This window comes from Gossypium hirsutum, chromosome D02, assembly GCF_007990345.1.
Source record: "Gossypium hirsutum isolate 1008001.06 chromosome D02, Gossypium_hirsutum_v2.1, whole genome shotgun sequence".
In the NCBI taxonomy this organism is placed as follows: domain Eukaryota; kingdom Viridiplantae; phylum Streptophyta; class Magnoliopsida; order Malvales; family Malvaceae; genus Gossypium; species Gossypium hirsutum.
In genome coordinates this window covers 27561468-27574976 of record NC_053438.1, presented here as the reverse complement: position 1 = coordinate 27574976, position 13509 = coordinate 27561468, and the positions used below count along the sequence as shown (strand labels likewise).

The window sequence follows — 13509 nt, the reverse complement described above, 5'->3', positions numbered from 1 at the left end:
TTTTATGTGGTATAATATTATGTACTTAGACAATGTTGTTACTATGTGGTGTACTACTAATTATGTATTTGGATAATATTATTAATTTCTAGTACTCATTATGGTTTTGAAGCAATTTATAATTATTCAATACTTGTTTTTTAACACAATTACAAATAATTTATTTGATATTAATTTTTTTCAATTTATAATAATTAATATTGTAGCTTAATAATTGAGTATTATTATAAATAAATCATTACAATATATGTAAAAACAATTTAAAATATAAAAATTTATTAATATATATTAAACAATTTTTCAGGAAAATATTTTCAGGAAATCTGCCAAACAACAAAAAATATTTTACACAGATTCAACCAAACGCCAGAAAATATTTTCCAATAAATCATTTTACAGAAAAGTAAAACATTTTTCAAAAATCATTTTACGGAAAACATTTTACTGGCAATCAAACGGACCCTAACATTTAGATTGGATGCTAGCGTGCAAGGTCGGTGCAAGTCTAGTTAACGTACATTGCTTCCACTGTGCAATATGTTCCTAAACAAGTTGCCGCATCTCTAGATTGTGTATGACCGTAGAAGAAGCTACACCTTGGATCCTAGAGCTAACTCATAAAAAATTATAAAGATTAGAAGCTTTCTATTAATGATGCTAGAATTTAAGTATCCCTATTTGGCCTTTTCTCATTGTCTTTTGTGACCATGAGATCTGCGTTTTACATGATGTTTCCCCTCACGATCATCGGAAGAATCAATCTCCTCATACCTGTGCCTTGAGTGCCTACCCCTTTTTAGGTCTCGTTTATCTTTTAACTTTGCTTGATGAACTGGAGCATCTAAGAGTTCAGAACATTCAATCAAGTGTCGTGAATACTTACTCTGATGATCATGATGTCTGCCCTTATCCCTCTCAGACCCATGATCACTAGAATTACTCTCATGAGTCCTATAGTCAGCATTGCCATAATCATCAGGTCCTAAAACTTCGTCCAGGTTTCCTGAGCTTTTCTGTCTACTATGATGATGACTTTCTCTGTCACTGACAGTACTCAACTGCTTTACAAGTGAATCTGAAACATGAATTTTGTTCTTGCTAGGCCCCCAATCATTCAGGGATGATTCTCTGATATAGTGTCTTGAGCTTTTACCTTGGCTGTGGTGTATTTCACTGTCTCTGTCTCTATCCAACTGATCTCCATCATCTTCATGAATGCGGACACCACAGCCTCCATGATCATTTCGGTATTCCCCTTTACTTTGATGCCTTCTCCTTTTCTTGGTCTGACATTCTGTGTCTTCATAGACCCTGTTCGTATCAGCCAAGTATTCTGATGAATCACTCTGCCATTTTGAGTTTCTCTTAGCATGAAAATGGCTTCTAATTTTATCAGTATCTCTGGAGCCATCTATGTCACTTTCTGAATAACCTCCATCAGAACAGGTATCAAGGATTCTCTCACTGTTTTGTTCCCGTTTTAAACTTGTCTCCTGTCGATCACATCTTCCATCCAAATCTTTTCTTTGTTTTCTATCATTATTCTTGCCCCTCTCCCTGGATCTTGATCTTCTAGAGCGGTGCCTATCGTGAATCAGAAAATAAAGAGAAATAGAACAAATCTTAACAGATGTATGGAAATGGATTTCAAATTTAAACCAGAAGAATAAAATAAACCTAAGCTGACAAGCAGAAAATTTACAATCCAGACATTTTTACTATGGTTGACATGTAAGAATTTTTATTAGTAATAGACCAGACCAACAGAAAACATAAGACATAACATACAAAACCAAGTTATGACTTATTGCTACAATTAAAAATACGCACCTATCATCATCTGATTTTACCAGATGGTTAGGGTTCCTCAAATGCCCAGAATTGTCTTGCTCTATCTGTTTCTCAAACTCAGCCTCATCACCATATCCAAATAAAGCAGCCATCTTTTTCGCCCAAGACCTAGGGGGTGGTTTGTCCCAATCTGCCCATTCGTAGTCTCCACCAGGGTTCCAGAAACAGTGGATAAAATTGCAGGCAGTTCCACGAGAACATGTCTGTTAATACGAGACAAACAGATCATAAATTGCAGATAGAACTCTTGCAGAACAAGCATCAGGCATGACAAATTTAACAAAAGCCAGTGAAGAAAACAGTCTAACTAGTTTTACATGAAATTAGGATGCTGGAAGTACCTTCAATCTTGACTTCATAAATTCCCCACAAATGGCAACCTTCCATCTGGTAATGTTGACAAACTCACATTTTACCTATCATGAACCCATCACCCAGAACAGATAGCTAATAAGTTAAGCATATAAAAGAGCAATAATTTAAGGGGAAAAAGAACCATGGATATGGTAATTGGTTTTATATCCTTAACAGCTGGCAATGCATATCTACATCTCAGGACAAGAATGCAGTGGCCAAGCATAATAGATCCCACAAACAAATATCATTGCAGGCAAATATGATGCCCAAATGCAGTTTATAAAATATGATGCCCATAAAAACAGTTCCATGTTCCATGAATGCAAGAAAAAGTCAATAAAATTTTCTAATAGAATGAATTATCCAATGCCAGCAATTAATTCAACCAACAAAAAACCCTTGTACTTAATTTATCATCTAGGCCTTAATTCTTTCATTGCAACCTATTGAGCCCCTTAACTATTATCTATTTCCAGTTAAGCTCTTATTTGGATGGAAATGTCATGTGGATTAACACCCTAAACCTTTTTGCCAACTGAAATAAATTTGCCATGTGACAATGACAGAAAAAAAATTATCATGGAACTAATATATAAAAGAAATTTCTTAGTACTTTCTCATGGATGCCCTTATGGCCAAAGGTATTTCACCTTCCTTATGGCACATGACAATTTATTCCACCTAGCCTATGTCATGTGCCAACCTTTTTCTCAACTGGAAAAGAGAGCCAATGGTGTTAATCTACACAGAATTTTTCATCCAAACAATAAGAGGATAGAGGCTTTAGTAGAGAAATTTCACTAAGGACTTGTTTTATATTTTAGCCAAAAATAACTTCTATTCAAAATTTATTTACCAATTAAAAATGAAGGCCATAAATGCCCACTAATCCAAGAGAAAGTAATTTCACCTTTAACATTTAATCATCATTGTAAAATAAGAAATATTGCAACAACATCGAATCCATTTCTAGTAAATGATCCAGCTTATAAGTTTCTACCTTTCATATCTAAAACCTACTTGTTGCTTGTTGGAAAGAAATACCCTCAAATCTCCTACCTAGCTGCTGCATTGGCAATAGTTCTGTCATCTATCTTATCTAATTTAAGTCCAAACCATATATAATGAGTTTGACATTTTCCTGAGATGGAAGTTCTTGCCTGGTAGAAGAAGTTGCCCTCAAATATCCAGCCTGGTTGCTAAATTCAGTACTGTTTGTGTCCAATCTTAGTTGTTATCTGCTATCTATAAAGAACATTACTAGAGACACCAATTATGCTGCTAAATTCCTTCAACATGTGTGAATTTTAGGTTTTGAACTCCGGGAAAACTGGCTATGCTAGGATGTGTGCAGGCATCTACCTTCTCAGAGTTGAAGTCCCGAAAAGTCAATCTAAAAATCAGCTTGTTTGGCTTCATAATCCAGTACCAATAAGGATAGGACAATCATGTTGTGACATTGCTGATTAGGTCACCTGAATTTCCAGTATATAGAAAAACTTTTCCTTTGTTCAACAAAAACTCAACAAATTTTCAGTGCAAGGTTTGCTAGATATCCAAACACATTTGAAATACCAATCTAAATCAACCATACCCACCATCCCATCCTTTCTCAATGGTTCACAGTGATATTTTGGGGACCATCTTGAATCAACAATATTTCTTAGTCTAGGCGGTTTGTCACATTTATAGAAAAATAGCAGAAGGATTACTTGGGTATTCCTCATGGAGGAAAAAATCATAAGTGGGCCAAATATTTCAATATTTCATCAATATGATTCGAAACCAATTTCTAGCCAAAATACAAGTGTTCGAGACAAATAATTAGAGGGAATACTTTAACTCAATCCTTAGAGCTTATCTCATGGAGCAAGGAATAATTGATCAAAGCTCGAGTAAACGCACTACACCAAAACGGAATTGCCAAAAGGAAAATCAACACATTTTGGAGCGTGCTAGATCAATAATGCTCTCAACGCATGAGCCAAGCGCTTTTGGGTGGAAGTCATACTTATAGCAATTTGATAAAGAAAATGTCTTCTAGAATGTTGAAGTTCAAAACACCATAATTCCTTGCTCTATATCCACACTCAATAAAGTCCTTGGATGCACAACATTTGTTTACATCAACCAACAATGGAGCAAGTTGATCTCATAAATGCATATTCCTAGGATATGCTCCAAAATCAGAAAGGCTTGTTTTATTCCCCAAAAACAAAAATTTCTACAACTCCATGGATATCACCTTTGAAAATCAGCCATGTAATGACAAAATTGATATTCAAGGATGAATTCTATTAATCATATCAAAAGGGAATATCAATTCTGAGATCTATCAATCAACTCAAGAGTCTATCACCAAAACACAAACCGAAGTCCAATCTAAACCACTTGAGCCTAAAATATCAAATACCATGAGCGACCAAGCTAATCCCTCTAGCCCGAAGTCCACATAGGTGAAGGGAAAAGGACTAATGGTCTATTCTCAGAGACAAAACAGAAGAGAACTTAGAGGGACGTATCACATCACAGTAAATCCAAGATCTGAACCAAGTCAAGAGAATCTAAATATGCACACAACAGTCCTACTGAACAAAATCTTACTATCATGGAAAATGATCTTCACGAACCTATAGCCTTAAAAAAAGGTGTAAGGTCTTTTGAACACCATACACCATCATATTCATAATTATATCCCTTACAAAAGGTTGTCCCCTAGTTTCGAAGCCTTTGTTCTTGCTCTAACTGATGAATAGATTTCAAACAACATTCAAGAAACCTTTTTGCAACCCGAGTGGAAAATTACTCTTTGGAAGAAATCCAAGCTTTAAAAAAGAATAACACATCAAAGATCATTGACTGCCAAGAGGAAAACATCCGGTTGGATGCAAATAGATCTTCTCAATCAAATATAACACAAATGGTATGCATTAACAGCTACAAAGCTTGTCTCATTGCAAAAAGGTTCATCCAATCCTATGGGGTCAACTATGAGGAGACTTTTGCCTCACTAGCCAAGTTAAATTTTGCGGAGTACTCTTATCATTTGGCGACAAATTTGAACTGGGCTCTTCACCAGGGATTTGAAACCCAAGGGAACATCAGCAAGGTATGCAAGCTTCGCAAGTCACTATATGGCCTGAAGTAGTCTCCATGAGCTTGGTTTGGGAGACCAACAAAGGTAGTAAATAAATATGGTTTCTTACAATGCCAAACAAACCATACTATGTTCAAGTCTTCTATTGAACGGCCAAAGACAACAGTTATCATCTATGTAGATGATAACATACTGACAAAAGACCGCAAAGAAGAAATAAACAATCTAAAGAAACTCCTTAGAGCAAAACTTGAGATCAAAGACTTGAGACAACTCAGATACTTCCTTGGTATGGCACTAGCATGATCAAGAAAGGATATCTCAGTCATTCCATGAAAATATGTTCTTGATCTATAGAAAGAAACTGGGAGGCTTATGTGCAAACCAGCAAACTCTTATGAAGCCTACTAACAAGATGGAAATCCTTTAGTAGACAAAGGTATCAAATACTTAAATTTAGAGTGTTTGACAACCCATTGAAAATTTTCATAATGAAAATTTTTATAATTTAATATTTTAATTGTGCTTGATAATCGTTTTAATTTTTTACTTAATATAAAGTTTTGAACAAAAAAGTGTAGAATAAGATAAGAAGGTAAATAGTTATCAATTAATGTTGAAAATGTTGAGTTGATTTTTTTATAATATTTGAAATAAATTAGTAAAAAAATCCAAAATAATATAATATATATCAATAAGATTAAAATTAAGGGATAAATCACTTTTAAAAATCAAGATTTACTTTTAGCAAGCAACATATTTATGTTTAATACTTAATTTTTACTAATTTACAAAATAATTTTCTAATAGAAATTCAGTATTTGAAATATTAAACCCTTTATTTTTCAGCATTTAATTTTTCAATTTATCAAATAACACATTACTTAAGCTTAAACTAGACCAGACATCAATTTTGTTGTAGGTATGGTAAGTCAATTCGTGAACAGTCCAACTGAGAAGCATTTAGAAAATATGTATCCCTCGATATCTGAAAGAAAGTCCAGAAAGTCTGGCAAAGGATTATACGACAGGGACGTCAAAATGTACACAACTACTGATTGGGCTAGTTTCAAGACAAATAGAAGATCAACTACGGGTTATTGTACTTTCTTAAGGGAACCTGACCACATGGCTAAGTAAGAAGCAATTTGTTGTAGCTAGGAGCAGCTCAGAAGTTGAATTTAGAGCAATGTCTCGTGGCATCGGTGAAGGAATGATACAAAAGTATCTAATTTAGTTTAATTATTTAAAGTTTGTATCTTATGTTATTTAATTTGAGTTTAGGTCTTGTGTTTTACGCTATTTTATTAGCATAGGCCTCTTAGTAAGAGTTATAGAAAATCTAATATATTGTTAATAGTAAGAGTTCTAGTATAAATGCTCCACTAGAAGGTTAATAGGACTGTAAGACTTTTAGGATAAATACCCTACTAGAGGTTAATAGAATAAGGTTTTTTTTTTCCCAATAAGAGAATTTTAATAACCATAATTTGCTGGAAAAAAGAAACTAGAACCCCATTCTTTCAATTACGTTAATCATCTTCTTTCAATATTCTTAGCTATTTAGATTTTCCACTCGACCTAAAAATTTACCACATCAGGGAATCTGGCTAGAAAAATTAAAGATATCTAAAGGAAATTCTGTGAAAATTTTCCGTGATAATAAAACAGCTATAACCATTGCGAAAAAAAAAAATCCCTATCACCATGATCAAACCAAACACGTGGAGATTGATAGCCACTTCATCAAGGAAATGATAGAGGAAGGAATCATTAGGCTAATCTACACACCTACATGTCAGCAAACTGCAGACATTCTTACAAAGGCATTACTAAAAATATTTTGGAGAATTTGAAGTCCAAGATGGACATGATGAATATTCATTGCCCAGCTTGAGCGGGAGAGTGGAAATTAAGGGATGTTGACTAATATTTGGGAGAAAAGTTTTAGGAGTAATTGTTTATTGAGATTTGATAGGGCTATTTTACTGATAAATTATTGACTAGTTGTTGGGAAAGATAACTTATGAGTAATTGCTGCATTTTGTAATAATGCCCATTACTAAGGCCTATTTTTTAGCATTTTAGCATGTATAAATGGAAGCTACTGTAACTGACAAGAAGCATGGAAAAGCATAAAGATTTTTTCTCTCAACAATTTTGCTTCGTTCTCTGTCTCAATACAGACTAAAATCAACACTAAACCGTATAATTATTCTACAAAGAAGTAAACACAAATTTACTCTTCAAAATTTACATTTATAAAATGAATTCTTGATTCTTCAAATAATATGCTTGCTTTTCTATCCAAAACCCCTTTTTTTCCCTTTTCACTTCTATAAGTGAAAGCCATGGGGCAGAAGCAATCAAAAGTGGTACCTGAATTACATTTGTTCATACCAATTCAATTTTCTAAAACAAAACCCAACACTAAACTAAATTCAGTTTTCTTTGTAAAACCCTAGTGGCAATGGCACATAATTAAACCTTAAGAGAATAAATTACCTGTTTGCCAGCAAAGTATCGCCCATTTATTGAATCATAAGCAAGGACAGCAGATTCTAGTGATTTATAATGCACGTAAACATTTCCCCTCAAGTGGAATGAACCGTTCTTACACACCTGACAAATACTCACAATCAGAATCTGAAAAGAAAGAGAAGTAACAAGCCTACACCCTCATCTTGAGAACCGACTAAAGGTTGTTAACTCCAAAAAGACAAAAGAAATGGAAAACATTTTTATCAGCTTTTGGATTAATTTTGATAATAGTTATTAAACAAAATCCTAGGGAAAATACCTAACAAAATAATGTTAGAAAAATAAAAATAAAAAATTGCAGAATGCTTCATTTTATAGGTCAGCATGAAAGTAAGTTATAAGCATCATTAATATGGCAGGAAGAGCAGTTTGCAACCTTAAAATTAATAATTTCCCCAAATTTTAAGAACTCTGTGTGCACATCCTCGTAAAATTCTTCATAACACTGTTCAACCTCTTCATCTGTATACTGAAAATTAAAAACAACAATCAACCAAGAAATTTTAGCAGATGGTATCTTCAAATAATAAGATCAAAAGAATATATTTAACATGCAAATCATATATCTGTAGCTGCATTAGTTTACAAGTCATTCTTCTAGAATGATCACAATGAGACCAACTATAATTTAAGATAAATAAATAGAATAACACGATAAGATAACACAAATTTATGGGTGTCTGCTTGGCAACATATAGACAGCACAAATTATTGTCAGTGGCTCCAATGTTCCAGGCATTTCCTATATACAAATAATTGAGCCATCTGTATTGAAATTTAACAAGACAGAAATTTAGCCTGTCCACAAAAGGCCCAACCAAATATATACTAAAAATATCTTTAATCTTTTAGACCAAATTCATCAAAAATAACAATTACTCATTCTCCCTTCTTTGAAATAATTTTCCTGTACAAACAAGATATAGAACCAAACCCCTTATCGTGCTCCCATCTAAACCTAATAGCTCTAGTTGCAAACTCAAGTCCCCCCAAAGGACAATAAAGCCATATTTGATAACCAACATAACTTATCACTTAATTTTTTCCATACCAATATCAGCACTGAGGTTAGCTTGGAACAACTAATGTCTTCATCACATAAGCCATCTGATATATCATCAGATGACATTAGATAAATTATCAATTGCAAGACAAACAAAGCACTCTACAACATAGTCTGGAATAGAAGAATCCACAAGACTATTAGAAAATAGCAAATTATGAAGCCTGACACTGATTGTGATAATCACTGCCAAGAAGAATAGCTGTAAATTACACAGAACACTGCAAGTTGAATTAAATAGTTTTCAAGGAGCAATAATCAATAAGTGGACCAAAAGATTGCATTTGTGTAGCCATGAGAATTTATTTCCGCATAACAACTGGAATTATATAATATTTACAGATTACTACAAGACTAGACAATAGATGAAATGTCAATAAAAATAACTATATTTACCTGACAATTAATGCAGCATGAGTTCAAATTATGGGCACAATGATTGTTAAGAGTATGGTAGATAGAAGGAAAAAATGGACAGTGGAAACAAGAAAGTAGAAATGGCACAAATAAAAAAAAGGGAAAAAAGTATAAATGCTGTAGTTGAAAATGGTAAACAGATAAAAATTAAAAGCAAAAAAGTACAAGATAATCACTCTCATCTACAAAAATTAGGATACATATTAGCTAACAGTTTCAACTCCAACCAATCAACCAACGCCAAAACCAAGAACCAGCACTGAGGTGACTCCATGCATCTCTGATTTAAGTTAAAGAAACTAAATAGATATTAAACATAAATCTGAGTTAAAATGCAGTTTCAAACTATGACACGTCAGTAATAGAATTTTAAGCATGTCAAAAATTGGCAAAGACAAATACCTAAAACAATGAAGATTCTATAAATCCGAAACATTAACCAATGGCATAAAAAATTATGACCATACGTGATTTTAAAAGGATAATTTGAAGGCTTTTTTATGTACCTTAAGATCTTTGCAGTAGTTGTAATAGTATTGCAAATAATTCAGACTTCATTGGGCAAAGAACCCAAGATTTAAATTGATAACACAGTATGGCAGTAGATTCATAATGACAGAATTATTATCAGGATACAAATCACAAGGATCGGTTGAGGGCAGCATTTACAGACCTCAAGCCCCTCGTCTTGCTCCAATGCAAGGCCAGGACCATTGTACATGTTCCTCATGAGCAGCGTGCATGATTTATCAGGGTAAAAATGAACTCTACTGCAACGCTGACCAAATCGACAGGCTCCGGTCTTTAAGTGGAAAGGACAATGAGCTTTATCCTATCAAAATTAAAACCATGAGGCTGGAATGATGATATCTAACTAACTCAATACTGACCCCCACCACAAAAGAAAGAGAGTACCAAGAGAACATAAGGTATGGTAGCAATCAACATGGGAAGAAAGCTTTACGCAAGTATATATATATAGCATTTAAAAGAGATGAATGTTGAACCTGTTCAGTTCCAAAGTTAGGTACTTCTTTAGCAACACTCTCTAACACCTCTTGTGCTGATGATGTGTTCAGGTAGTCTGAAAAAGCTTCAGATTGTGGAGGAAGAGGATTTGATGTAGGCCTATCAGCGTCCTGTGTGCAAAATCCTTCAAGATCCCGAACCGTTGCCAAAAAAAGAAAAGAAAACATAGCATGAAAAATATAAATCATGAGCGACTGTGATAATTTTACCTCTTCTTTACACTTTTGAATTGCTTCTCCTTTTGGAGCCCTAACTTTCTTTTTCCTAACAATGATCTCATTTCCTTGCCAGATAATTTCAGCAGGGCCGTCTTCTACGTATTCCCAATCATCACCCCTATCTTCCTGGCAAGCATATAAGAATGTAAGACAATCCATTCATAATTAATAAACAAAACCAATTGCAGGTTCTTTCAGTTCCAGATTTCAGAAGAATCGAACAGAATTCACCCCAAAGAATCTGTAAGAATATGAATAAAACTCACTCGAACTGGAAGTCTGCTTTATTAAAGAAAATTAAACAACCAAAAGGGAAATACATATATCGACTCCTCTTTTCACACAGTTTTGTTATTCGCTAGAAAACAGAGCCATAAAACAAAACAACAGGTAGAATTACCCACCAAATGAAAAAAGAATAATAAGAATCCATGTCTAACCGAAAATTTATACGATTCTGTTGTTTTTCTTTTGCTTTCTTATCCTTTCCTGCCCTATTCTTAGAGAAACCAAACACCACAAAAAATTAACCAAGAATAATAAAATTTTAGAAAGAAGCTGAATAAACAAACCTGTTGCCGTTGTTCTCCGTTTGCATCCTCGGAATCATCCCTTCTCTTCTCCTCTTCTTCCTCATCTTCTTGAGCTTTTCTCTTAATATCCATAGCCTCGATCCACGCTCTCTCCCTCTCTTCGAACTCCCTCAAAGCTAACTCTCTCCTCTTTCGCTCCTCCTCCTCCTCTCTAGCAATCCTTTTTTGCTCCTCGGGGTCGTTGAGCCAGGCCTCTTCCGCCTCCCTCTCCTTCTCCGCTGCCTCCTTCCTCAACTGCTTCCTCTTCATCTTCTTAATTTCTTTCCTCTTCTCCTTTCTGCCTTTCGTCATGGGATGATTGTCTCTTTGCCCTCCTTCCTCTTGTTTCGAAATTGCTGCTTCAGCTTCAGCCATTGCTGCTACTTCTCCGCTGCTGTTTGTTTCAATTGCTGTGCCTTAGTTCTTTGGAAAGTCTAGGTAAGCTATAAAAATAAAATAAATAAGTTACTTATGTTCAGTTATGTTTACATTTTCGTGCTGTTTTTTTTAAAGAAAATAAATAATGTATTTATATAGGTTAAATTAAATGGAAAAAATTTTGGTTTATTTAAGGAATCATTTATATTAGACATAAAAATGTCAATTTTGTGTATATATATATGCTAAAAAAAACATTTGACTAATTATGTTGATTTTCTAAAAATTTATCCATCTACATTCTTTTTGGAGAAAGAAAGGAAAATGCGTCTTACAATGCGCATTTTCATTGTCTGCCACATCAGTGGAAACACACCATGTAGGATGCGTTTTCACTTAGCTAAAGATTGGTTTTTTATTGTAGTTGTAAATTAAAAGTTTGTAGAGTTATTTTTATCCGTGTTTGAGATAGACATAGTTATAATTTTAAGGAATGTTTGAATTTACGGTAGTATTGTAGAGCTAGGTGACCTACAAATTGTAGCTGTCATGTGAGTATGGAGCTATCACCCAGGAAGTCGGATCGCTTTGCAACTCAAGGTCTCAATTGGAGGTGATTATACAATCTAGGGTTGAAGTGTAACTAAGGCTTCAAGTTTACACAGGTTATGTTGTCAAATGATGGAGTATAAATGGGGCCTACTTGACAGTGGTTATGTAGGCACGACAATCAGTTTTTTTTCTCGTTAGTGGAGGATGCTTTATAAAACCCAAATAGATGCAAAGAAGAAAAATGCAGTGGCCTTTTAGTATAATCAATTATTTTGTTTTATTCATGTCCACCAAAGGCAGTGACCCCCGTTATTATAACCGATGACATAATAGGGGTGTAATAGGTTTTACTAAAAAGGTCACTACCTTTGGTAGAGATGAACAACACAAATTACTTGATTATACTGGAAGGCCCTTATGTTTTTCTTCCTCGCACTTCCGTATGGATTTCATAAAGCATGCTCCTCTAATGAAGAGAACTAATTGTTGTGCCCGCATAACCACCACAAACTAAGGCCCCAATCATGCTCCATCCTTTGACAGTATAACCTTTGTAACCTTGAAGCCCTATTTACACTTCAACCCGAGACGGTATAATCACTGCCAACTTGGTCCTCGAGTTGCAAAACGGTCTCAGTTTCTTAGGTAATGGCGCCATACTCAAACTGCAAGTAAAATTTGTAAGTTACTGAGCTCCATGACATCATCGTGAACCCAAACACAACTTAAAACTATGATTATGTCTCCCTTGAAACAAGAGAGAGATAAATCTTTAAATCCGAAAATTTCAACACACAAGAAAAAACAATTCAGAAAAAGACTAAGATATGGGTAAGTATGGAATGAAGAATGAGCATTTATATAGGGGATGGGGTGGGGTATAAAGGGAAAAAAATTATCCCGAGAATCCCGAGTTTCAGGGGCTTAGAAGCAACTGAGTTGGGTTAGTTGAAATAGCCAGAGAGAAAAGGCTCCCTACAGGGGGCGTTTTCATCTAACATGGCAGTGAAAACACCCCTACAACTAGCCCAACTTGATTGGAAAACGCATCATGTAGAAAGTGTTTCCACTGTCATGTCAGATGAAAACACCCCCTGCCGGGTACATTTTCTCTCTAGCCATTTCAACTAGCCCAACTTGATTGCTTCTAAGCCCCTACAACTCGGATTCTCAAGATAAACTTGATTGGGGAAAATATAGAAATTTCAAACTCAATGACTTCAGTGTGTCTACACAACCCGGGAGCATCGAGGAGAATAACTAATAACTATATGGTAAATCATGCAGTGAAAACACTAACTTATTTGTTTATTCATTAATTTTTTCTGTAAAGTATAAGTTAATATTAATTATTAAAGAAAGATATATTGCAATACATAAGCCAAAGTTTTAATCTTTTCCCAAACCTTTTGAGTCATTATTTGCTTTCTGAAA

At 34.4% G+C, this 13509-nt stretch overlaps 1 protein-coding gene across 2 annotated transcripts; it reads right to left on the bottom strand.

Moving 5' to 3' along the window:
* Positions 1–494: 494 nt before the first annotated feature.
* Positions 495–11648, bottom strand: LOC107910661 (zinc finger CCCH domain-containing protein 5). Of its 2 annotated transcripts, XM_016838599.2 has the most exons (9): positions 11146–11648; positions 10565–10699; positions 10334–10465; positions 10000–10158; positions 8223–8315; positions 7811–7927; positions 2193–2267; positions 1831–2054; positions 495–1584 (listed from the first exon to the last, which is right to left on the bottom strand). In XM_016838599.2, exons 1-9 carry the CDS (start codon positions 11518–11520, stop codon positions 690–692), a joined length of 2205 nt encoding a protein of 734 aa, XP_016694088.1. In that variant the 5' UTR covers positions 11521–11648; the 3' UTR covers positions 495–689. The 2 variants fall into 2 exon arrangements, with proteins under 2 accessions (XP_016694088.1, XP_040944596.1); XM_041088662.1 differs by having other exon boundaries at positions 10334–10699; positions 11146–11594.
* Positions 11649–13509: the final 1861 nt, after the last annotated feature.

Excerpts from the sequence above, each read along its gene's own strand:
- LOC107910661 (XM_041088662.1), bottom strand. The coding sequence starts at position 11,520 with ATGGCTGAAGCTGAAGCAGCAATTTCGAAACAAGAGGAAGGAGGGCAA. Across the intron at positions 10,159-10,333 it reads CTAACTTTGGAACTGAACAG|GATAAAGCTCATTGTCCTTT; the intron begins GTTCAACATTCA and ends TAATTTTGATAG. Across the intron at positions 7,928-8,222 it reads GGGAAATTATTAATTTTAAG|GTGTGTAAGAACGGTTCATT; the intron begins GTTGCAAACTGC and ends AGTATTTGTCAG.